Source organism: Rutilus rutilus, assembly GCF_951802725.1.
Source record: "Rutilus rutilus genome assembly, chromosome: 17".
Lineage (NCBI taxonomy): Eukaryota > Metazoa > Chordata > Actinopteri > Cypriniformes > Leuciscidae > Rutilus > Rutilus rutilus.
Window position 1 is genome coordinate 4,328,979 of NC_140230.1, and position 25,523 is coordinate 4,354,501.

Consider the following 25,523-nt stretch of genomic DNA (forward strand, 5'->3'; position numbering starts at 1 on the left):
GAGCTATTCTATACTTTGGGTCTTGAGGTACAAGTGAGAAGAGGTATGCTCATAGATTTTTCTTCCTAAAAAACAACACCACCTTACAATGTAGACTCAGAACCACTTTGTTTTATTTTCACATTTTCAACATTTTCTTTATGAGTCATTCAGATAAATCTCCAGAACCACTGAACTGTGTGTGTGTGTGTGTGTGTGTGTGTGTGTGTGTGTGTGTGTGTGTGTGTGTGTGTGTGTGTGTGTGTGTGTGTGTGTGTGTGTGTGTGTGTGTGTGTGTGTGTGTGTGTGTGTGTGTGTGTGTGTGTGTGTGTGTGTGTGTGTGTGTGTGTGTGTGTGTGTTTACATAAAACATTAATTTCAGAATAATTTTCCTCATTCAGATAAATCTCCAGAACCACTGAACTGTGTGTGTGTGTGTGTGTGTGTGTGTGTGTGTACTGGTGTCTGATCACCCTCACTGGAAGTTCTAGGTGGTGTGGAAGCCCTGCAAAATGTCTCCACCTCTTTTTGTCTTTTCCTCATCATCCTGTGTCTTTTCTGTCTTTTCCTCCGTGCTTATCTGACATGTCTTTGCTCCCTGTCAGATGATTCACTGATACTCTTCAACTTTCCTTCTTCCCTTCTTTTCTTATTTCTTTCTCTTTCTTTCCTTAAGTATTCCTCGTACTTCACTGGGTCTTCCCTCAACCTTTGTTTGTATTCTCTCTGTCTCTCTGTTGTAGTTTTTCAATTTTTTTTAGGCATGTTGGTGTTTTATGTCATTCTCCCTGTCAAGTTAATCATAGAAATTAACATTACTGACAACAACCTTACACCTAAGCTAGTATCATAGACTGCAACCTTAAGTAATTGTAACCTCATCACATTACAGAATTTTAACAGAATCTTGCATACTAAAACACTACTAAAACATACTACAGTAGTAATTATTTGCATAACTGCACTAAAATGTAGTTTATTCCTCCAAATGAAGGATTATGTGTTCCCTTTTGTCACTACCAAAACAATAATGTCACAACCGAAACTTCAAGACATGTTTCGGTTGTGACTGTTTTGGTAGTGACAATTTTAGATACTTTTGAGCCTAGCTCGAAGATGCTAATCAGCACATGGTTAGCAATCACTGGTCAGAACAGTTGAACACATATAACAACTACATTTTATGGAATAACATCCAAAAAAGTTCTCAATAGCAGAAAAAATGAGTTTGGTAGTGACATTCCTTAAAGTTACACACAGATTTTTTTAGACTTTAGAACACATTTACCTCAAAATGATGGGATCAATCTACTCACCATATAGCACATGAGAGAGAGGGACACAGGAATATTTCCTGATCAAACATGTAGGGGTGTGATTAAAATCAGTCTCAGCCAATGGACTACAACATTCACTGTTTTGGTAGTGACATGAAAATGCAGGAGACGTTTTTTTTTTTTTTTTTTTTTTTACAAGAATGGAAAAATGTGCAAAAAAAAATTCAATATTTTCACAAGTTGAAATTTAGGGGTTAGGGTTTGGGACAGCCACCTCCTAATTGAAAGTAGCCCATAAATGATGATTTTATATATATAAAGCTTACTGATATCTTAAATATTATTGTGGGTTTCAATAAATAATTGAAGGATCTTAGTAAACATCTAAGATTTTAATAATTAAATGCTTTTCAAATGTGTTTTTTGGATGAGGGACAGCAGTTTGCACCAATTCTGTAGAATGGCCCATATAGTAGCTAGACATAAACAGTAGCTATAGGACATATATAGTAGCTAGACATAAACAGTAGCTATAGGACATATACAGTATAGGACATTTACAGTAGCTATAGGACATATACAGTATAGGACATATATAGTAGCTAGACATATACAGTAGCTATAGGACATATACAGTAGCTATAGGACATATACAGTATAGGACATATACAGTAGCTATAGGACATATACAGTATAGGACATTTACAGTAGCTATAGGACATATACAGTATAGGACATATATAGTAGCTAGACATAAACAGTAGCTATAGGACATATACAGTAGCTATAGGACATATACAGTAGTTATAGGACAAATACATTTTTACATTTACATTTATTCATTTAGCTGACGCTTTTATCCAAAGCGACTTACAATTGCTATATATGTCAGAGGTCGCACGCCTCTGGAGCAACTAGGGGTTAAGTGTCTTGCTCAGGGACACATTGGTGTCTCACAGTGGATTCGAACCCGGGTCTCTCACACCAAAGGCATGTGTCTTATCCATTGCGCCACACCACCACCAATACAGTAGCTATAGGACATATACAGTAGCTATAGGACTGTGACGGGTGCGTAGCTCACTTCACATTTAACTCTACCATGATTTAAATTGGTTATTTTGAAGTTTAATTTAATATGTTTTTTTTATTTTTAAATTCCCTTAGTATAAGAAATAAACACAGGACAAGTTATCAAATTAACAGTTTATTAAAGTTTGAATGTATAGAAGGGTGCACACTACTTATATTCTTCTTTGCTGTTAAACTCTACCTGAGTCCTAGATTCCTCTGGTCCATGGAGTGAACGGCCGCATTCCATGTGTCAGGAAACAAAGGGAGAGGAGGGGCATCAGCCTCCAAACTTGTACTGTTCCAGAGGAAATTGGACTGTACCATCATGATCCAAATCGGAGGGGGATCTTTTATTTAATTTCATTTAGTTTCATTTTGGTTTGTTTGTTTGGAGTAGTTTTTGTATTGTGCTTCAAGTACTTGATTGCATTATGTTAGGTATGACAGTGTATATTTTGTTGTAAATATTATTGTTGATTTGGGAACGTTTTCTTTTGATATTTACCTCTATTTTTGTTTGGTAGAGGCTAAGGGGTATATTCAGTAGTGGTGGAAGTATCAGGGGTGTCAGATCTGTCCAGCCACAGTAACATCATGATCTGTTGATTTTAGTGTTTTTGTTTGTTTGTTATTTTGTTAACAGGGGAGATTTATTTATTTTCTAGGTTTGTTTTATTTTTGTTAGATTCAGTTAACTTCCATCTTAAGTCTTTGATTTTTATATGGACTTTATTTTTTGGAAATTACTTTAATTATATCTGCCCCTGTACACTGTAAAAAATTTGTAACACTCCCAAATCAAAAATTTCATTTGACCGATAACATCTAAATTTGTAACACTCCCAGCTGTAGGACATTTACAGTAGCTATATGATATATACAGTAGCTATAGGATATATACAGTAGCTATAGGACATTTACATTTACATTTACATTTATTCATTTAGCTGACGCTTTTATCCAAAGCGACTTACAATTGCTATATATGTCAGAGGTCGCACGCCTCTGGAGCAACTAGGGGTTAAGTGTCTTGCTCAGGGACACATTGGTGTCTCACAGTGGATTCGAACCCGGGTCTCTCACACCAAAGGCATGTGTCTTATCCATTGCGCCACACCACCCCATTTACAGCAGCTATAGGATATATACAGTAGCTATAGGACATTTACAGTAGCTATAGGACATTTACAGTAGCTATAGGACATATACAGTAGCTATAGGACATTTACAGCAGCTATAGGATATATACAGTAGCTATAGGACATTTACAGTAGCTATAGGACATTTACAGTAGCTATAGGACATTTACAGCAGCTATAGGATATATGCAGCAGCTATTGGACATTTACAGTAGCTATAGGACATATACAGTAGCTATAGGATATATACAGCAGCTATAGGACATTTACAGTAGCTATAGGATATATACAGCAGCTATAGGACATTTACAGTAGCTATAGGACATATACAGTAGCTATAGGACATTTACAGTAGTTATAGGACATTTACAGTAGCTATAGGACATTTACAGTAGCTATAGGACATATACAGTAAAGGCCAGTGTGAATCTGAACGATGATGAGGCCGTGATGATGATTTAAGGGGAGTTGAGTTGTCCATCACAGTAATGTGACACTCGTCAGACACTGAGAGAAGGCTGATACGGGTGCACTGACATGAGCTCTAATGGGAGAATCGTTTGAACACTTCATTTGTAATATAGCGCTGTTATTACTTTGACTATGGTGACATAAATCTTCTGCAACTTGATGTGGAAATATATGTATGCTTTCACAGATTGTGTTTAGCTTTACAGCATACTAGGCCTGTCTGACTGGTGTGCTCATTATAATTGACGGGTACTGTCACTGCAAGCGATCACCTCATGTTTCCTATATGATCCACCTAAACAACAGATGCTGCAAAGACTCTGTGGAATAAAGGACAGGAAATATATTAGTTTATTATTTGTTTTATTAGTTTATAAAACACTGCATAATCTGGCACCTTTATACATTTCCAACTATCTGTCGAGATACGGTCCAAAACTTTAAGATCCTCTAGTGCTAGTCCTCTGGCACACTTACAGTAAATCATAAGCGATCTGGTGGTACTTCTGTTAGCCACTATGCTCCAAAAATGTTGAATTGTCTACCAAAGGAAGTGAAATGAAATCTTCTAAGAAATCTTTTTAAAGGTGCTTATCAGTATAACAATATTGTAGGTAAGTCAGTTTGTTACCTTCTGATAGTTGTTTTTGAGTGTTTTTATATTGATATTGAGGTGATACTGTATCCATAAATGGGTGTGTACACACACTGTCATATATATGTAATATATACATATATAATACATATATTATTATGAGCAAAAACGTTTATGTTAGATGCGATTAATCGATTTGATAAGCTTGTGAAGCACTTTGAGTTGCATTCCACGTATACAAATAAATGTTTATTATTATTATTCATATTCATATTATTATGATTATGTCTAGATTTAGTCACGAGAAAATGTGGACAAACAAAGTGTGAATGTGGACAAAATAAAAGTATTTCACATTAAATACGCCATCAAATCTGTCCTTAAAATCTATCTCATTGTTTATGAATAAACGAAATGTAAAGTCAGTCAGTAAGTGTTTAATTGTGGGTCCTGATTTATGTGTCTAGGTCAGGCAATAGCAGAAAGTGATTGCGTGCTGAAGGAAAAGATGCGCACAGGAGGAGCAGGGTAATTATTTCTAAATCAAATATTGACAGTACTGTTACAAAGGTGCTACCGATGGAAAGCAGGATTTCAGCATATCGACAGCCTCCAGCCAATAGACGCTGCGCTCAAACATGATATTTCTGACAGCTCCGCAGGTAAACTCTCGTTTCCATGAGAACAGTCCTGGGATTTCACTACGTAGCCTTTCCTTTTTCTTTGTTTCTCCTTTTCTAGCACTTTTACCCCTCTCGCTTCAACGACCTGCTTAGTTGGAGACGGAGAAAGGCCTGCAGTCTCATTTGTAGTTAGTCTCGGCTCTCTGTGTCTCAGCCCGGAGTTGATGGAGTGATTCGTACCTGCGATGCGCTTGAGAAAGCTATTGTGCGCTGCTGATGGATGGAGCTTGGTGGAGGTCTGGCCACTTGGAGAGCTTAAATCAATCTGTTCATTTGTGTCTCTGTTGGGCTGATCATTGGAAAGTGCAAACAGTTGATCAGCGCCGGTGTGAAGCGCCCTCATGCTGAACAGGACGTTTTCATTAAAGTGCACAATCTGAATGTTTCACTGGCTCTGTGTTTGTAAGAGTGCAAGACTGCGGCCACTTTGTGTACATCAATCAATGATTCAAAAACACATCCCAGAAAAACCTTGCAATGGCCATTTTCAAACTAGACAAGCTTTGCTGTAACATACTGTTAATATAATTTGATGAGTAGAAAGGTTTCAAATAACAGTGTTTATTTGAAATAGAAATCTTTTGTAACATTATAAAAGTCTTTACTTTTGATTCATTTAATGCATTCTTTCTGAATAAAAACGTTCATTTCTTTATATATAACATATATAACCCCCCCCCCCCCCCCCCCCCCCCACACACACACACACACAAACACACACACTCTCTCTCTCTCTCACACACACACAGCTCCTGTCGGAGGCCTGGGCAGATTGCAGTCTGGGTTTGAGGTTGAGTTATTAAGATGTATCCGGTGGATGAGGATAAGACCTTCAGTGCTGAGTGCTCTTCACTCGGTGAATAATTAGGATGGGTCTCCACGACTGAGTGAGACGCCAGCGTGAGCATTCTTCAAGAGCATTAGTGAAGTGTTCAGCACCATTCAGACGTCAACAAATGATCCATTCACTGCAGCAGATAGCAATAGTCCTCCTGTATTATTAATATTAGGATTATTGTGGCTGGAAGGACTGGGGTTCATGTCAAGCAAAGAGGATGAAACGTATGCTCTGCATAACAATACACTGATATTTGATACAGGGAGTTGACATCATTTTCACAATCAAGGTTTTAGGAATGTACAGCAGTGGCCAAAAGTGATGTCCGGCCTATAGGCCTATATTCACCCTTTAATCAAATATTACTAAAAATGTGTTAAAGATTTTGTAAACATATATTTTTTTTTGTCCTTGAAATCGATTGTTTTATTTGTGATGGTAATGCAATGAAACATGACAAATTGTGCCACATAATATTTAGCCAGGCTTTCATACAAAGAAATTATGAACACATGCAAAAAAAAAAGAGAGAATAAACCAAATATTAATAACTGATTTTGTGGTCATTTATGATGTTCCCTGTCAGCCTTTTTGTTTTTCTATGCCATTTTCTTTTTGCATAGTAAAATAAAACCTGCTGTAGCCTATAGTTTACCCCTGTTTTGCACAAAAAATTATCATAAAAATTATCAGATAAATACCTTAACCAAGTTTAGTTTTTTGTTATTCTCTCATACATAAAATTCCTCATATTTTGATGGTTTAATCAAACTTTATAGGGTCATTGAAAACAAATATCACTTTTGGACACTACTGTAGGGAAAGTTTCATAAGTTTTTCATGATTACTCACTTTTTTCACTGGGTTACTTTACCCTGCACAGCAGTGATACATTATTTTTTATTAAAAGTACAAATATCCCATGTAATCGCTCAATAAATTAATGCTGCCTGCATGCATAATAACTATAAAATAATCAGATAAATTATGTTTAAAATGGTTTTAGATGGATTATGCATGTAGCACCACAGGACACAAAGTATTTCATGTCAGTTTCCCACATGCACAAACGGTGAACACTTTCTTTCAAATCGCCACAAAATCTGTAATCCTGTCACGTGAATTAATTTGCGATCCATACTTTTTATTTAATTTGCAAAGCAAGTGAACATTTTTTCACTCTTTTTTTTTTTTTTAAACTGCACATGATAGTTGTTTTATTAATTAAACAATAACTATGCTGGAATCTGAACAATACCTGCGCTTTTTCTGTGATACAAATGCAGTTACGTTTCATTGGACACTTTCAATGAACAATGCTCGTTTCCATCAGTATAATGAGGCAATTGTTACAGATATTGATCAGCGTGCAGCATTTCCTAAATGAAACAACATCAGGTCTGAATGAATTGGAAGAGGAGGAGCAGGCCGTAATTTAGAGCTGAAATGATGGAAACACAGTCAGCAGATCTCAGTTTGCTGAACAGGGGTGCGTTTCCCGAAAGCATCGTTGGCCAACTATGGTCGCAAGTTCATCGCAATGTCCATTGAACTCTATTGGTAACGACGGAACTTGCGACCATAGTTGGCCAACGATGCTTTCGGGAAACGCACCCCTGATCTGTGTATTGTCTGCGGAGCCGCTCTGGGGTGCGTTTCCCGAACAACGACGTAACTCGCTGCTTAACTACCATAGTACGATGCATAGTTGAAGAAATCAACTAGCGAGTCACTACTGTTTCCCGAAACCGTATTGTCGCACATTGGTCGTTCAACCACGTTGGTTTATGACGTCAGGCACGTGGTGGAGTAATAACTTATTTTAATGAATCTGTTTGAGATCGAATTAACGCTAGATTTTTTTTGCTATAAATTACAGACATGGCATCTGAGGATTTTGCTTTATTTCCAGATTCGTTCTTACATAGTAGCCTAGAGCACGTTCGCACATGCGCACTCTTCAAAAACGGCGCTTTAAATCTCTTGACAAACTAAAATATGTAAATGACATTTTTATGTAGGCCTATTCTAAATAATACACAGGTTGTACTGAATGTCAGCTTGCTTATTTTGCTCAAGATACGGATTTATTAAGTCCACATGTCATGCAAACTAACTCTTCTTCTCCACATTTCGAGAGCTGTCATTCCAGCTACACAACTCTGCGATGCTATTTGCGAATGTTCGTTGGAACGATGGTTTCGGAAACACCGACTCGTTGAACTATGCTGATAACGACGGAACTTGCGAACATAGTAGGCTAACAATACTTTTGGGAAACGCACCCCTGATCTGAAACTCTCGGACATTCTAGGGATAATGTTCATCCAGCCGGTTGTTCTCTGACTTCAGTGACCCGGATGAGCCTGTGTTTCCGTTCTCAGAGGTTGTTATCTGGGAATAATTTACTGCTGGATGGAGCGATTAAACCAATCAGAATCAAGTATTCCACAGAGCCGTGTGATGTCAAGGTCACTGCGGGAAGAACCAAAGACAGCGTTTCTAACTTACACAGAAAGATTAGAGCAGTTAGCAAGTATCTGATGAATGAATGATTGAATTCACTGGGGTGACTGACCACCCTGCTGATGAACACACACACCAGCATGAATTAGATGTTGTTCCAGGCTGGTTTATGACGGTTTAGCAAGTGGACCAGCATAGTCATGCTGTTCTCAAGCAAAACTGAGCTGGTGTATCTGGTGCACCCATGCAGGAGACCAGCAAACCAGCATCACATGCAAAACACACCCTGTGCTGATGTAGGATTGAAAATAATCAAAGATATTTAAAAATGAACAAAGACATTTGCTCTGCTTCAACACTCTCTTTCTACAAGGACCACATGAAATTCCTAAAGACACAGAGAGGTGTTGATAGCGATCCAGAGGTTGGGGAAGTTGTAATTATCTGAAAGGTCAGTTTGAATGTCTCACATTTGGGTTGCAGTCATTTTATTAATATAAATTTAGGTTACACTTTATTTTAAGGTGTCATTGTTACAGTGTAATTATACATTTAAGTACTGAGTAATATTAATTAACAACATGTACTTACTACAGGGTTAGGGTAGGATTAGGTTTTGGTTGAGGGTTAGTGATGTAATCATGCATAATTTACTGTTATGGAAAGTACATGTAATATATGTAACAAGGACACTGTAAAATAAAGTGTTACCTAAATTTCTTTAAGTAGCAAGGTTATTGTTTTCTTTTTTTTTGCCAGACTATATAAACCGTACATGCGTTTCGCCAGATTCAGTGCATCTTGACTTGAACTTGTATTTTTTGTTGGATCTGCATTAATATTAATATACTGTGGTATTTACATAGCACTCTAAAGTAATTCAAGGAATTTCCATCATGGTTTGTTGCTTTAATCATCTGTTGTACCTGTGTGGAATCTGCAGCATTTCATTTAAACCCAGTTGTTAAACAGATCTCTGAAATATGTGAATGTGATCTGTCTGTCGTGGCAGTCTGTGGTCAAATGTAATGATTGTTAACCTGTATAACTGACCAAATTGAATTCCTACATTGCTGTGCTTGTTCGTGTCTCGTGTGCTCTACATATATTCACATCAGAAACAAGAAGCCAAGCAAGTGATGAACAATAAGAGGAATAAATTGTCCTTAATTGAGGTGTCGTATAGCACAGTTGTGGGTGGCTGATCATCTACAAAAGCGAATAACCTTTGACTATCGTCGCTTTTTCTGAGTGCTAAATAACTGCTGGCCTGTGTTACTACAGATCTGCACGGGGATTTATTTAACACCACAGTAAATGACTTTGCCCATGGTTAAGTCAGGGTGCACCTCTCTGCTGTTTAAATCAGGTTAGTGTTACGCACTGCTGTATCCACAATGACACCATTCAGTGGAGGTCTACTGAGATATCAACCTCTTTCAACAGCCTTGCCTTGGGCATTTCAGCACCGCATTCATGGGAAATATGGAGCGCAATATAGTGAAAATATAACGGTGACAGTCCTTTAGACATCACCTATTACTAAAGTCTTTTAAGCCTTGCAGAATATGTGCCCTGAAAACCAAGCACTAAGTACCATATCATTTGCCTGCACATTTACATCATTATGAGCACTAAACATTATCAGTATCCCTTGGTAAAAACAGGAATATAAATATGGTAATCATTTAGTATCATGGTATATGACCAACTGATTGCACCATTGTATACTGCCACAACTCAGTTTAGCAAGGGAAACCAAGAATATGCCAAATTAAAGTATAGTAATAAATCACATAAATTAAAGTAATGGCAAACATTTGATTAGCTAATAGTTATTTAAGCCCAAATCCAAGTCTATCCCCACGAAAACACTACCTTTCAAAATATTTATTCACAAAGGATGCATTAAATTGATCAATAACAAAAGTGTAACTAAATGTTTATATTGCATATAAAGGCAGCAATTTATAAATGTCTATGCCTCAAAGTATCCTGAAAAAATGTATCATGGTTTCCACAAAAAAATATATTTTCAACATTTTGTAAAATTTTCGTCAACAAAACATGTACAAATTGGCTGAAGACTAAGTATATTCATATTTATATACTTTGTCAAATACAAATCTTGTCTATTATTAATCACAGTCAGATTAGATATGAATATTATCTTCTTCTGACTCATTGTGAATAAGCGAAAACTTACAGAAGCATCAGTTTATGAAGTATTGATTATTGCTGCCTTGCTACTTCCGCATTTGTCTGTATATTGGATGTTGTAGTCCACTGACTAATGTTGGACTGTAGAAAGCAAGCGCGTCGTAACCTTACAAAACTATAATTCCCATAATGCACTGCTCGCTAAACGTGCCTCATCTACGCCGGTTTGACGCTGTTTTGACGGGTCCAGCCGAGAGAGTCCACTTCACCTGAACTTCTTCACTGCTGTGAAGATTTTAATCTATTAGTGGTCAGTCACATTCATTTTCATATCACCTAACAATGATTTTGTCGTGCCGAGGCTTTTAAATACACTGATGTGAACACGAATAAGAGACGTTGGCTGTGTTGGATGACTTATCATGTGCTGTCAGATCTGTTCAAGTCAGGATTGACCGAAAGAACACGTTGTTTGTTTAGGTTATAGACCCTGAAAGGGTGGTGAAGTCGTGCTTAATGAGTTATTAACATAATGAAGTTGTTGTAATCACTGTGTTTTCACCATTAGATAGACAAAGACATCCTATAAGGATGTAGTTGTTAAAATATCATGTATATATTAGCATCATAACACGTTCAGTATTAAGTATTAAGTTAAAATTAAGAGGATTCAGACACTTCAACATGTAAATATTGCATTCGATAAATCGAAGTGTCATTTATAGTAAAGAATGATAACACAAGCACACTTTTGAAGCAAGACATTTCACAGTTAAGTTTTAAACATAACTCACTGTAAAAATGAAAGAAGGTTTTAAATGATAAAACAATAAGTTGGATATACAGACGACATTGTGACATTTTGTGTTTCTCAAACTTTAGTGGAATAGATAATCTTGTTGGTTATTAGTATTAAAAACCAGAATAAGTCGGATTTTGGCCATCTATTTAATTCATTTCAAAGCACATTTTTAAGGTTCTTCCTCTTTGGTGTCAGGTGTTATGCATCCTTATTGAAATGAATGCATATGATGTGTCCCAGGGGTGTCCAGTCCTGCTCCTGGAGGGCCGCTTGCTGCGTCCCAATTAGCCTAATGCTATGCTGTAAAAGTACTGTTTTTGTCACGGGATGGAGTGAGGAAACATCAATTTGAGTACTGAGAATCACCCACTGTGTACACGGATCTGCACTTCAGGTTCTGACCACCCAGGAAACTCTGCAATACTCATTTCAACAAACTATAATTTGGGACACACTATTTCTAGTTTTCGACACAGCAAAGGTCCTGCAGACTTCAGCTCCAACCCCAAATAATCACACCTGGACCAGCTACTCAAGGTCTTACTCGAGGTGCGTTTACACCATGTTCTCGTTATTACAGCTTGTAAGATGGGAATTTTCTAAAAGATTCGACTTGTACCACGTGACCCCTGCAGATTCATTTAGGCATTGATCCAAATGCATAATTCCCAGTCCGAGGGCATGATATAACGTCACGCGTTGTCGTCTCGAGACTACGAGAATTACGACATGGCGTGAACGCAGAATTAGCGAATGTTTAGGCGAGTTGGAGCTAAACTCTGCAGGACAGTGGCCCTCCAGGACAGCCCTGATCTTTACTGTCGGCTCTATTAAACACACATTAATGGCCTGTCTGTATTCACACTGATCATCTGTCCCGCATAAACAGGTCCTGCGGCGTGACCATGGCTCCCCCTCGGCTCACTGGAGCCCTGCGCTCCTTCTCCACCGTCAGCAAGCAGGACGATTCAACACAAGACCTTTATGATCTGAAGGTAAGACAACATCCGTCCAACTCAAACCTTGCTTCATTTTTACTTATTTTGCTATACTTAAGTTGAATAGATAGCAACTATCTGTGTGTGTGTGCGCGCATCAATATAGAAATCAACTGATGTGATATGTATATAGAAATCCAATCACAATTAAGTGCCAAAACTACTACTTTTTACATTCTTTAATTGATTATATATAGCATACATGTCCGTATGGATCATATCGGCTGTTGAAAGACTCCTTGTGCATACAAAAATATTCCTGTATTATTACAATTAATGGCAAAAGAAATGCTTGGAAATGTAAACTGATATTTCCTAAAGACACAGTAAAGCAAAATATATCAATAACTGGCTTAAAACACTTTTTTTTGGGTGAAAATACTAACGTGCCTAAGACTTTTGCACAGTACTGTACGTACATAAATATATTCATAATTTGTAAGTTAGTGTGAGTAATACATTTTTGTTGTTTTAGACTTATGTACCCATAAAATAAATAAATAATCAAGCAAAAATAGATAAAGAATAAAATAAAATCTGACAGTAGTGCAATTCTAATGCTTAGTTTAATAATAGTTATGAATTGTATTCATTTCAGTGTCAATTAAACCTGTCTTAGGCATAGGCTAGTGGTATAAGTGCTTTTATTTTTAGCGTTTTAAGTGCTGGGAAGTCCTTTAAAGACTTGATAATTCATAATAATTCATGATATTTATAGTAGGTGCTGATATCCCTCATTCAGAGAATTTAAAGTTAGTGATGTTTTCTATTGCAGGGTTAGTACAATTACTATTGCTTGGAGAAGTTTAAGGTTTGAGATTAGAACAAGGCCCTAACCCTAAGTATTAAACCTGAGCGTTGCTATCTAACTCTGTTTGTGCTTTTGCTGAAACGTTTGGGGATGGTAAGATTGTTTTTTACTTTGATGAAAGAAGTCTCTTAATGCTCACCACGGCTGCCTTTATTTGATCATCATTCATCACACAGTAAAAACAGTAGGGTTGTGTGATATGACTACATTAGATTGTTATCGTACTGAACGACAGTGCACATTCATTTTGCATTTCTATGGCTATTTTTTGATTATTACTGTTCTTGATTATTATCTCTATAGCGATTACGCTCACGTGACATTGCAGTAAACAGCTGGGAGAAGATTAGATGCATGTCATTATATTGGATCTGTGCATTTGTTCCTTAAAGTGACAGCAGTCTAAAACCTGCTACTGTTATTAATGTTTCAAACAACAAAAGAACAAGAGAACTAATATTCATTTAGGAAGAAATATGCATTAATTTGCTACAAAAGTGGTTTTACCCACTGCAGTTCACTTCACGTATAACCTTCTTATATTGTATTTTATTGTTTGCAATTTGTATTTTTGTTCTTATTTTGAGTTTTTGGTCACACCGCCCACCCATACTTTGGTCTAAATAGTCTGTCATTATGTTTTCTTGTATGTTTTCTTACAGGCATAAGTGGGGTCCTAAATGGTTTGGGATTTGTCAGCTTTCTGACAAAAGGAATATGAAATACGGTTAATACAGCTACTCCACTAAAATAAAACAAAATACTGTAAGATATGCTACCCTTGAAATCCAATCATAAAATGGTGGTGTAACAGGGCTGTCACTTATTACTGGATCAACCAATCTTAATGCCAAGTGTAAACAGGGCCGTAGAGACTTGGATATGGGATTTTTAAGATTGGACCCTTAGGTAACCATTCACACAACCCTAAAATGCATAATAATATCCTGGTGCCCTTCCTACAACACCATAGCATCATGGCAGCAAGCCTCAGAGAAAGTAAGAACTAGCCGTTTAGATGTTATCTGCCCAAGCAATGTCTAAAGTGTTTTATTTAACAATCACCTGTAGTCATGTCCAAGACTGGGCACATAATCAGCAAAAGTTAGGAAATTTAACCAATCGATTAGCCGTAATATATGGATTAAAGTGGACTTCAGGTCACAGATAAATCTACAAAGTGCTGTTTTATGCTGATAATATCAGCCTACTGATTTATATCGCTCTAATTAATAGCTAAAAACAGCTTTTTTCTCTTTGTTATCTGATGTCCTCTGTCTGTACTTCATTTAATCGTGTTTCTCCGACCTTGAGAGTGTGATTCATAGTGTATTATATGAGCTCTGACTGCTCAGTCTCTCTTTAATCTCTCTTGACTTTGCTTTTATTGGGGTTTTGCGGAAGCAGACGGCTCCATCTTGGTTCAGTGAAACCTCTTTTCCTCGTCTGTAAATGCAGATTTCTCTATCGTTGCGCTGGCGGGTTTGGGCGGAGAGCAAAGGGTGCAGGTTTTTCCCAGCGCTCACTCATAATGCTGAGTTTGAGAGGCCGCTGAAGTGCTGATACAATGGTGTGGTGTTAATTTACTCACTGGCCCGGTGACATGACCTATTGAGCACACATCACAAACTGAGGCGCTTATTCAAATAACCCTTTTACTGTACCCTTCAGCTGTATGAAGTACAACTCATTTCATTAATGTTTCACAGAGTTTCAGGCCCTCAATTAATTAAATTTTTAATTCACTAGTCTCACATAGGGATGGGCCAATTGTAAATTAGAATACAATGCGTTACGTAAACGCCCTAGTGTTCCTCATTTAAATAATTCATACGCAGAATAAAGGGGCGGGGCCTGGTTGAGTTAGTTAGTAGTGTGTTGAAACTGGCAGTTATGGAAAGGGGCGGGACATTTCCCAAACACACTCGTAGCGCTCGACCAATCACAACACACTGATCCAGCTGACCAATCAGAGCACAGTGTGCTTTTCAGAAGGAGGGGCTTCATAGAGACAGGAACTAAACAGAGCGTTACTGACAGACTGGGAAGAGAGGAGCCGCAACAATGGAGAATATGGGGAAAATAATGTGTTTGTTGGACATTCAAGCATGGAAACCTGTTCTTGTAGAGCCCAAAAACATAATCAAGATTTTGTAAAAGGGCATAGTGTGCATTCTAATAATATAAAATTGACCCAAATATATATATATTTTTTTATTTGCCCCAAATAAATGGTGTACATTTTTATTAAATGCCATTAGATGAACAACCATAGTCCAAAATTATAATATGTCACAGTATTACTGTCATACTGCTATTTTTTGTATCTAATAAATGAAGCCTGGGTGATTTCTTTCAAAAAGATCTTACAGAATCTTAAATCTTACCTTTTGAATGTTAGTGTACATCAAACATCATACATGAAAAATGCTTCTGTGAACATTTTTGAGTATGATGCAAATGCATCAGAGATGTATTACTGCATATATCATTACATCTGTCTTCTTAACACTTGCATAGTTGGTTAGAAGTGCTTGCAGAACTAATCAAGTGATGCAGCCTTTACGACACCTAATGGCAAAATAAAAAGCCAGCTCAGTCATTGCACATATATCATGAATATTCAGAATATTGTCCTGGTTGACTATCATCATTGTAATGAACACACATAAACGGGGTTCATTGAAATGTCCTTACTGTTTGAATTTAAGCTTTGTCAATCTTTTTTGCAGACCAAGCGCCTAAAACGGCAGGAAATATTTGCCCGAGACGGTCTAACATGGCAGAAGATTGTTCAGTTCTTCACACAACATCTGGAGAAGAAAGATCAGCCGGCGGCCACTCGCGAGCTGAAGAACATCCTCCAAGCTGCCAAACAAATCGGTAGGTATTTGGCTACTATACAATGGCAGAGGGAGGTCGAGACGCGAGTGCGAGTAATTAAAAATGCTCCAACTACTTTAAAGCTGCAGTCCGTAGTTTTTCCTCTTTGTCGTCATCTCTGTTCGGAATCTGCAATTGCAGTTATTCGCGGGAATTATCAACTTGACGTGGGTTGTGTCTCGGCACGGCACAGCGCGGATGAATCCAGTGTTTTGAGGAGAATGTGCAGCTGTCACTCAGTCACCGGTGTGGACCCTGCCATTCACAGTCACAGATTCTACTTTTTGGAAGTTTGACCAACATAAGAATTTTCACTGGAAAATGTGAAATCTGAGCAAGTAACATCCACTTCTGACCAACTAAGGGGAAAAAAGCATAGCAGTAAATCACGCTGATTAAATCTAATGATCGCTTATCATATCACATCAAACCGTGCAAATTATACTTTAGCAAATTGTTAATGTTAACAACATCAGCATTGCATGACTACATTTAATTCCCTTCCGATATTTATCCTTGTTTTCGTTGCAGTCTATTTTTTTCTGTAGCCGCTCCGAAGTCTGAAGTCTTTTGCGTTTTACAGCGGGTGAATCTCCTGGTGATTGTCGTTTGAACCTTTCTGGATCCGCCATCAAATTGATAAGTGTAATTATATCCAGTGCTGTGAGAAAAGGCTATAAATCTCCACCTCCAGCATCCTCACACTCATAGCCGACTAGCCGAGACTCTTCTTCATGTGGACAGATGTGACGTAATGACGCAAAGACATGCTCGAATTTCCCGCGGAAATCCACCAGTACCACTGGAGTTAAAAACATTATTACAAGCTTACCGTTTTGAGTCGAGCTACGGCAAGCAGAGAGTTTTGAACACTGGCTGGTTATGTACCTGCTCCAAAAAAAATTAATTTTGTAATGCTCAAATACATTTATTTAAAAGTTACGGACTGCAGCTTTAAAAGCACATCTGGGCACTTTATAAACAGCCTGGTAAGCACGACCTGCAGAAGACACACGCTGTGTGCGCTCATGTCACGCACAAATAAAATATGCAGGGGGTAATACCACTAACTTGAGAAACCACGTCAGCCGTTCTCACCCCGAGCTGTTAGCGCCGGGCAGAGCTGCGGTCTCGTGTCGTGGACGAATGGCAGCCATCACTTTTAGCATTTACTTTTGTGTGTTCGAAATGCTCCTGTTGTCTTCTGTGCCCAGACTTGAGTTTTGTTTAATGTTTGATACATTCAAGAAGCGTGTTTTCTTTGAGCAGGTCAAATGAAAGGTTCAGGTCATATATGTGACTGCTTGGATTTATTGACAGAATTGTATACATGTGAAGTCAGATTGAAAATTGAGGATGCAGTGCATCGTGAGATCGAATTGAACTGAATCGATGACATGATGACATGTACTGTAGGTTCACACCCCTATCGCAGAGAGCTTCATTGATTGTAATGGAAGTTATTTAGTTTTGTCATCTGACAGATCAGTCGCTTCTTGTGTAGATGTAGTTTAACTGTAGGTTGTTTACGGTAGTCAAAAATGCCAAATGTGAGTACCGTATTTTCCGCACTATAAGGCGCACCTTCAATGAATGGCCTATTTTAGAACTGTTTTCATATATAGGGCGCACCGGATTATAAGGCGCATAGAATAGAAGATACTGCAGTCAAACGTTTGACTGGGTTTGCGTTATGCAGTGGTCACCAACCTTTTCAAGCCTAAGATCACATCCAAAGTCCAAATGTAAACCAAGATACCTTGTTTATACTCGACGCGTCCGCATGAGCGCGAAGTTAATAAAAAAAATAATATCCGTCTGCTCGGGCAGATTCGGCTTAACAGCGCGCGCGCCTCTGAATCCGAAGATGCATGACTTTGAGCCGAATCTGCCCGAGCAGACGGATATTAGTAGTACATCTCATCACACCGGCACCCAGTTTGCGCGTCTAAATCAGTTATATGGTCTGGTGTTCAGTCTAAAACAAAACAGTTGCGTCAAGTATAAATGCCTCGTCTGTTTGGGGAGTTGCGCGCGCAGTCAGCGGAGGCTCGCGCTCCGGTGTCAGGCGAAAGTATAAACAAGGTTTAAGTCAGCGGTTGTTTAACAGACGTTAACATAAGGCGCCAGATCCATATATAAGGCGCTCCGGATTATAAGGCGCACTGTCGTTTTTTGAAAAAAATAAAGGCTTTTAAGTGCGCCTTATAGTGCGGAAAATACGGTAAATTGATTATTTTATGGCGGTTTCAGACATGGTTCATTCAGTCATATTTATAAAGCTGTTATGCTGCTATGTAAAGCTATTTTTGCACTGATGACAATCAGAATTCAATTATTATTATTCCTCATTAATCTATGAATAATATTTTGGTAACACTTTATTTTAAGGTGTCCTTGTTTATTATATTTAAGTACTGAATAATATTATTTACAGGTATATCATATTTACATAATATTTATAAGTCATACATGCACTATAGGGTTAGGGTAGGATTAGGTTTGGTTTAGGGTTAGTTGCATAATTTATAGTAATTACTATAGAAACTACATGTGACAAGGACACTGTAAAATAAAGTGTTACCAATATTTTTATTATTATTATTAATTATAATTTAATAATAATTCTATTATAATTTCAACATTCTGTGTGATGCTCTGCATGCATATTATATTAGAATAATAATTTAATTTCTAAGAATGTTTATAGATTATTTTGGGTTATTTTTACTTTAAAATGTGTCCTGGACCTCAAATATAATGAAGATCTAATGAAATAACATTGAAAATGTCACTTTGATTCAGTAATCACTATTTGCAGCAATTGGCGTGAATGTATTTTTGTCTAATTCCCCTTATATAACAGAATCATTTCATTTATTTTTATTTTTAAATAATCATCTTGAATAAGCCTCTTGCTCCAGGTCAGATAATATCATCCAGTTTCTTCTAAAACACAACATTGTATTGATAGACATTGTGTTCACAGCCTGAACACTGATTTATGCGTGCTGAAGTCTTTATCAATTTTTTTATGTTTATTTTTCTGGGCCTTTGGGCATCAACAGTGCTTTGCTGTACTCAGACATCACATGTGTTGTGAAAAACAAAATATTAGATTATTTTTAAATATAAGGTTAATTTATAGGCAGATAATTATCATCTCATTGATTAAGTGATAATTTTGCCACCATTTTGTCACATTTTGTGGCATGGTAGTTATGGCTGAGTATTAATTATATAAAAAACAATAGGGTAACACTTTATTTTACAGTGTCCTTGTTACATATGTTACATGTATTTACCATAGTAATAACAGTAAATTATACATAATTACACGCAACTGACCCTCAACCAAACCCTAACCCTATAGTAAGTACATGTAGTTGCTTAATATTACTCAGTACTTAAATATATAATTACACTGTAACAATGACACCTTAAAATAAAGTGTAACCCAATAGATAGATAAATATAAAACAAAATGTCTTCAGAGGAGTATGTATAAAGCACCCTCTGAAGCTCTCCATATCAATATTCAATTCAGTGATATTTTAGCATATGTCTTCAGGTTAACCGTCTGTCAAAATAGATTTTCTTTTGCAGCAACTTTTGCTGTGGTTCATTTTCTGCCTAATACCATGAAGAACTAATCAAATCCAGCACTAATAGTAGAGCTACTGAACCACCTTAAGGTCAGGATCATTCTCCACATGTCAGCAACTCACTTAGCATCTAATGATTCATGATTATATGGCCACACTTCACCTCAATGCCATTCAGTTGTCCTGATGAATTTAATTCAATTTGATAAGTCCCTCGTAACTCTGCTGTGGTTAAATAACCACGGATGGTCTTTCTCCGCCACTGTGTTTAATCGTGAACTCCCAGGATCTTGTAGGACTATTCCACAGCTATGTTCTCTCTGTTTTTGATCGCTTTGCTTGGCGAAGTGGACAGCAGACAGGATGGCATTCGTAACCCCTCTTTTCAAACGTCACTGTGGAAAAGGTTCACTTCGGTGTGATTGGGTTTCTGCTGGAACAGATGTCTTTTGTCATCAGATAAGACAAAGCCCTGTAAAGAGGAGGGCTTCTCATCGGCCTCAGGTTCACTCCAATCAATGGAAACTCTTTTCTTCCTGACTCTCACTTCTGAGAAGCAAGTGTGACGTACCATAGAAATTCTTGAAGAACTTTGGCCTTTCTGTCACCTCCTCTGGCTTCTGTCACGCTTCACCAAGACATCCCGATTCTTGTAAGTGTAAAAGAGAAGAAAATTCCAATTAAAAACGATGCACTCAATTAACCGAAGAAAAGGAAGTGTGTAATGTTGGAAACTTAATCCTCCCCTCCCGAAAAAATGTTCCGATTGATGACTCAAAAAACGTAGTATGATCCCAACCGTGAGTTTTGTGATCCGTTGAACCTTTAATATTGTAACATTTTGGCTTAAATGTAATTAATCTCTTTTGTCTGTTCCACACAAAGCCAGCATGTGGTTTCAGGAGACTTGTGCGTCTGAAATCACGCACTGTCTGAGTCGGTACTGCATTTGAATTTCAATTTACTTTGCAACCATTAAAAAGTACGTTCTGTATAGTATGAAGACGGGTAGTGGTGTGGAAATTCAGACGTACTACATCCGACATGTTGTTGCTGTCATGTGACCTACTAGCGTCAGTTGCGTCGCTTCACTGCTATTCGTAAATCCCCTCCCGTGGCCTCATGGGATAGGAAAGTGTCCATCGAATGCACACTTCAGAATCTCGGCAGAAGTAGTGGGTCATCCGCTTACTGTTTTTCGAACACTGTGTATTCGGACATACTACTCATGGCCTACTGCATTTCATATACTATATAGTAGGAAATTATTTTATTTCGGACGCAGCAATGGAATGTGTTAGTGGTGCTTGTTTTGGCATGCATTATCTTGGGAACAGGTATTTTACAGACACTTGCTGTCTTTTGTCCTACACAAGATCCTAACAGAAATCAGCATGGTTATTATAAAGGTAGGAGTTTAGCATTAAGAGGTTTCTGTAATGTGGATAAAGCAACCACCTATAGAAATACCCCAGGAACCACCACAAGTTATGTTCAAGTTAATATCAAGCAGCATAACCATTTGTTTTGTACATCTAAAAATAACTGGAAGCGGATGAAAGCGGAAGCCAGGCATTTTCAATTCACAAATGGTCACGTCTGCTCTTATGTTAAAAATAAGGGTTGTTGTCTGTGTTTAGCGCAGGTTAATTCAGAACATTTGCATGTGTTTTTGTGTGTATGATCAAATTAATGTGTTCCTTTTTTACATGTTTGCAGTTGGTACGGATTTTGGGCAGGACACCATTGAAAGTGCTGGAGTCTTCTTGTTTAAAACATTCCACAACAAAGACCAGATCGGTCATGAGGAAACCAGGGCCATAAAACAGATGTTCGGACCTTTTCCGGCGACTCCTGCCGAGTCGTGTTGTGCAGCGGTGGGTCGTTTAGTGGCCCAGATCGGAGAATCTCAGGTGGATGCTTTCATCCAAACACAGAGTTCTCTCAAGACGATGAACCGTGGGTCTGTCTTCGGACGAAACATTGCTTTCTCATTTGACACGTACGCGCTGGATGCTCACGACACTGTGCCCTGGTCAGAAGGGACTGATATGGATCAGGCCGTGGACTTTCACAGCTTCCTAAATCATCATGTGGGTGAGCGGAGGACTGGAGCTGAGAGAGATGATGCTTATTCAGCGGAAGAACTGGAGCAGAGAAACGCAGACAGCTCCATCCTGAGACAAGAGGTGGAGAAGTACCTGAACGATGGAAATATGGTCTCGTCCAGTGTCGAAGAGCTCTCCACCTCGCTTTTTGAGATGCTTGCCTCCACAAGGAGTGACGACGAACTACAAAACGAGGTGAGAAATGTTTGTAAATAAATGTATGACATGAGTGGGTACTAGTGTTCGATCTGATCTCCATGTACATCATATACCGTATGAAGATCACATATTTCTGATTGAAAATAGAAGTTGGGAGGGGACATATGTGACCCTGGACCACAAAACCAGTCACATGGGTAAATTTTTTATTGAAATTGAGATGTATACATCATCTGAAAGCTGAATAAATAAGATTTCCATTGATGTATGGTTTGTTAGGATAGGACAGTATTTGGCAGAGATACACCTATTTGAGCATCTGGAATCTGAGGGTGCCAAAAAATCGAAACATTGAGAAAATCTCCTTTAAAGTTGTTCATTTATGGTCACGATTGTGCTGCATTCACTCACACAAATAAATGTTTTATACATTTACCGTTGGAAATTTACAAAATATCTTCATGGAACTTGATCTTAATATTCTAATGATTTTTGGCATAAAAGAAAAATCAATAATTTTGACCCATACAATGTATTGTTGGCTATTGCCACAAATATACCAGTGTGACTCGTGACTGGTTTTGTGATCCAGGGTCACATATTAGTTTGCACTTAATTACGGTCAATGTGTTGTCACTCACAAAGTAAGACACGTTTCTTGAAATTAACTGTTTATTAAATATTAAAAGACTTAACTTCTGACGAAGAAGGTTAGCATTTCTATTATTAAAAAAGCCAAAAGCAATAATACATTCATATACCATTTACTTACATTGTTTAACGGTTTTGTCAAATAATTTGTTAGACAGAACTGTTTAACAAAGACAGTAAGCTAATAAAGACAGAGAAGAAGGCGTTCTCGGTCAAAATAAATGTCCACATTTGGACATGATCTGCAGAAATCACTTATTAGCTGAACAGAAAAACATATTGGCTGATGCCGCTAATAAAAAAAAGCCAAATATCTGCCGATAAATTGGCCTTGCCTATACGGCTCTCAATTTTGTTTCAATTACGGCATGAAATAAACATGGATGAACACCGGGAGGAATGTTGAAAGATAAAACTTACTGAAATGAATCCTGTCTCGTGTAATCGCTCAATCAGAGTTTCAACTGGTGAAAGACGTCAATAAAACAGCTTGTAGGCTATACTTAATGTTACATTTACCTCAAGAAAGCTATTCAGTGTCCTTAGACTCATTAGTTAGCTAGGAAAAAATAACTCTAGAGAAGAGTATTTTGCTAAATATCATATTCATATTTTATATTTTCGGCCATCCTGAAGTTTAGGCTTTGACCCAGAATTTTGCATCACTAGTTGTAAATTGTAATTACATCTGTTCATGGGAAAGAGCAGCGGTAATAATTGATGGTGTTACAGTGGTGATATTACATACAAGAAATACAACCTTCTGATGCATTAAATGAATAACTTGGAATTTTATAAACATTAAATTGTTCTTCTCCCATTTTCCACCTCCAAATCTTGTGTCGGCTGAGCTTCCCCTGACGAGCCGCCGCTGCAAAGATCAGAGAGCTGATAAAGAGCTGTTCACAGAGGAAAATGGATCACGTTACGTTGTAACCTTATGCCTCAGCAGTAAAGTTCATATTTGCAAGACCATCTACACATTAATTAATTATATCATGTGCAACTGCTTGTTTGTGACCCTAGAGTGCATCCACTGTGAATAAAGCCCACTTGTAGATCGGGTTAGCAAACAGGAGATCACCTAGTCGTACCACTTTTATTGTGTCCTTCAGGAATCTGAACACACACACACACACACACACACAGCACATTTTCGTATTTCGGAAGGAGGGTCTTCATCGAAAACGACGCGTTTAACCAGATTGTGGCGAGAGGAGCTGTAATAATGTAAAATATGTAAAACAATCAAGCATGAAAACATGTTCTAGTACACCACAAAAGCAAAATCAAGACTTCGTAAAAGGGCATAATAAAGTACTGATTAGTTAAATAAACATTGCATTAAAAAAGTCTAATTAAAAGCTAGTAATAAAATGAAAAACAAAGAAACCCATTACAAGTGCGGGTCTATTGCACACACACTCCAGAATGCACGGATCTGTTTTGACATACCAGATTTTTTTTGGACCCATCCGTTGTTGAAAATCACAATTTCAATTAAATCTGTCAATCTGGTTATCACTCCCGAAACTGCAGTATGAAAAATAACACTATTCAAATTATGAGAGTGTGCCGCCCTATAATCAAAGAAGCTGACATCACTTAAAACTCACTGAACTGAGTGAAAACTCTTTATAATAAAAAAAAAAATCTCTACACTGCAGTGCACAACGAATCTCTTATTTACATCGTCTTTATACTTTAAATGATTCGTGATCGTGCAGAGCTCACGCTTAACACAACTCGAATTGAGCAGATTCTGAATGGTTCTGATTGGCCGTTGTGTTCACATGCTCAACAAACATGTCTGTGATTGGCTACACTGCTCAACGCTGCGTAAACACATTGTAAATAGAAACCTTTGACATTCTTCACAGAGCAATCACACACAGAGCAATTAATCGTGAAGCAACCATTACCCCGGCTTATTCACCATAGTAAAATTAATCATTTTAATGAATGCAATGCATGTTTGAATATATCCACACAAAACAAATGACCCTCAATACATCTAAAATAAAACCAGATTTTATAGAGTTAATCAACATAAATATTCACTTAACAATTATAAAATAATTATTTCTGCCATAATTGTTAATAACCGCCTTTTTTACAGAAATAGTGTTTACAGAATAACGTTAAAGTGTTATAATATTAGTAATTCTAGCTTCGCGCTCATAGTTTTGATTAGAATACATCACATCCGGTTGGCCGGTCGCATAAATTATATATAAATAAAAATAAATATACACTGTAAACCCGAATAAGTTGGCAAAACTCAAAAAATGTAAGGCAATCAGTTGCCTCAAATTTTTTAAGTTAAGAAATTCAAAGTTTAAGTAAGCAGAACTGGCAGATTTTTACTTTGTACTTACACATTTCAAGTTAAGAACAATTAAAATGTGTGAGTACACTAATTCATACATTTAACTTCAAACTTTCATGTAATCTCAATGTGAACACTTTTATTAGTGTAAACTTAGCTAGCTTTAACAAGCTAGTTTGCTAACATACTAACTTGTTTAACATGTTAACAACAGTAGGCTATGTTATAAAGTAGTGAGTGCAGCAATATAAAGGTTTTATTTGCTCTCGAATCGAGCCGCATGCACCACTTGTCACCATGATGGTAACTATCCTAAAACCAACATTAACAGAAATCCTTCTAAATTAGCATAACAAAACATTAATCACTACTAAATCTCCCACTTCACATTAATCTTGCACAAAACAACAACAACAACAACACAACCCCCATTATATTACACTTAATTTGAGAATTTACTCTCCCTTTCGAGTGCCATCGGCAAAGCATGCTGGG

The 25,523-nt window shown here is 37.5% G+C and overlaps 1 protein-coding gene across 2 annotated transcripts in view; it reads left to right on the plus strand.

The window, feature by feature from the left end:
- The first annotated feature begins 10,880 nt into the window (after positions 1-10,880).
- The window catches only part of ascc3 (activating signal cointegrator 1 complex subunit 3), a 242,832-nt gene continuing 228,189 nt past the window's right edge, over positions 10,881-25,523 (plus strand). The window contains exons 1-4 of one of the 2 annotated variants that reach the window (XM_084435411.1): positions 10,881-10,992; positions 12,374-12,479; positions 16,026-16,176; positions 21,501-22,084. In XM_084435411.1, the coding sequence (XP_084291537.1) occupies positions 12,390-12,479; positions 16,026-16,176; positions 21,501-22,084 (825 nt within the window). In that variant the 5' untranslated portion in view covers positions 10,881-10,992; positions 12,374-12,389. Of the gene's footprint in view, positions 10,993-12,012; positions 12,034-12,373; positions 12,480-16,025; positions 16,177-21,500; positions 22,085-25,523 lie in introns of those variants that run through there. The other variant, XM_084435412.1, reaches the window with a different exon arrangement.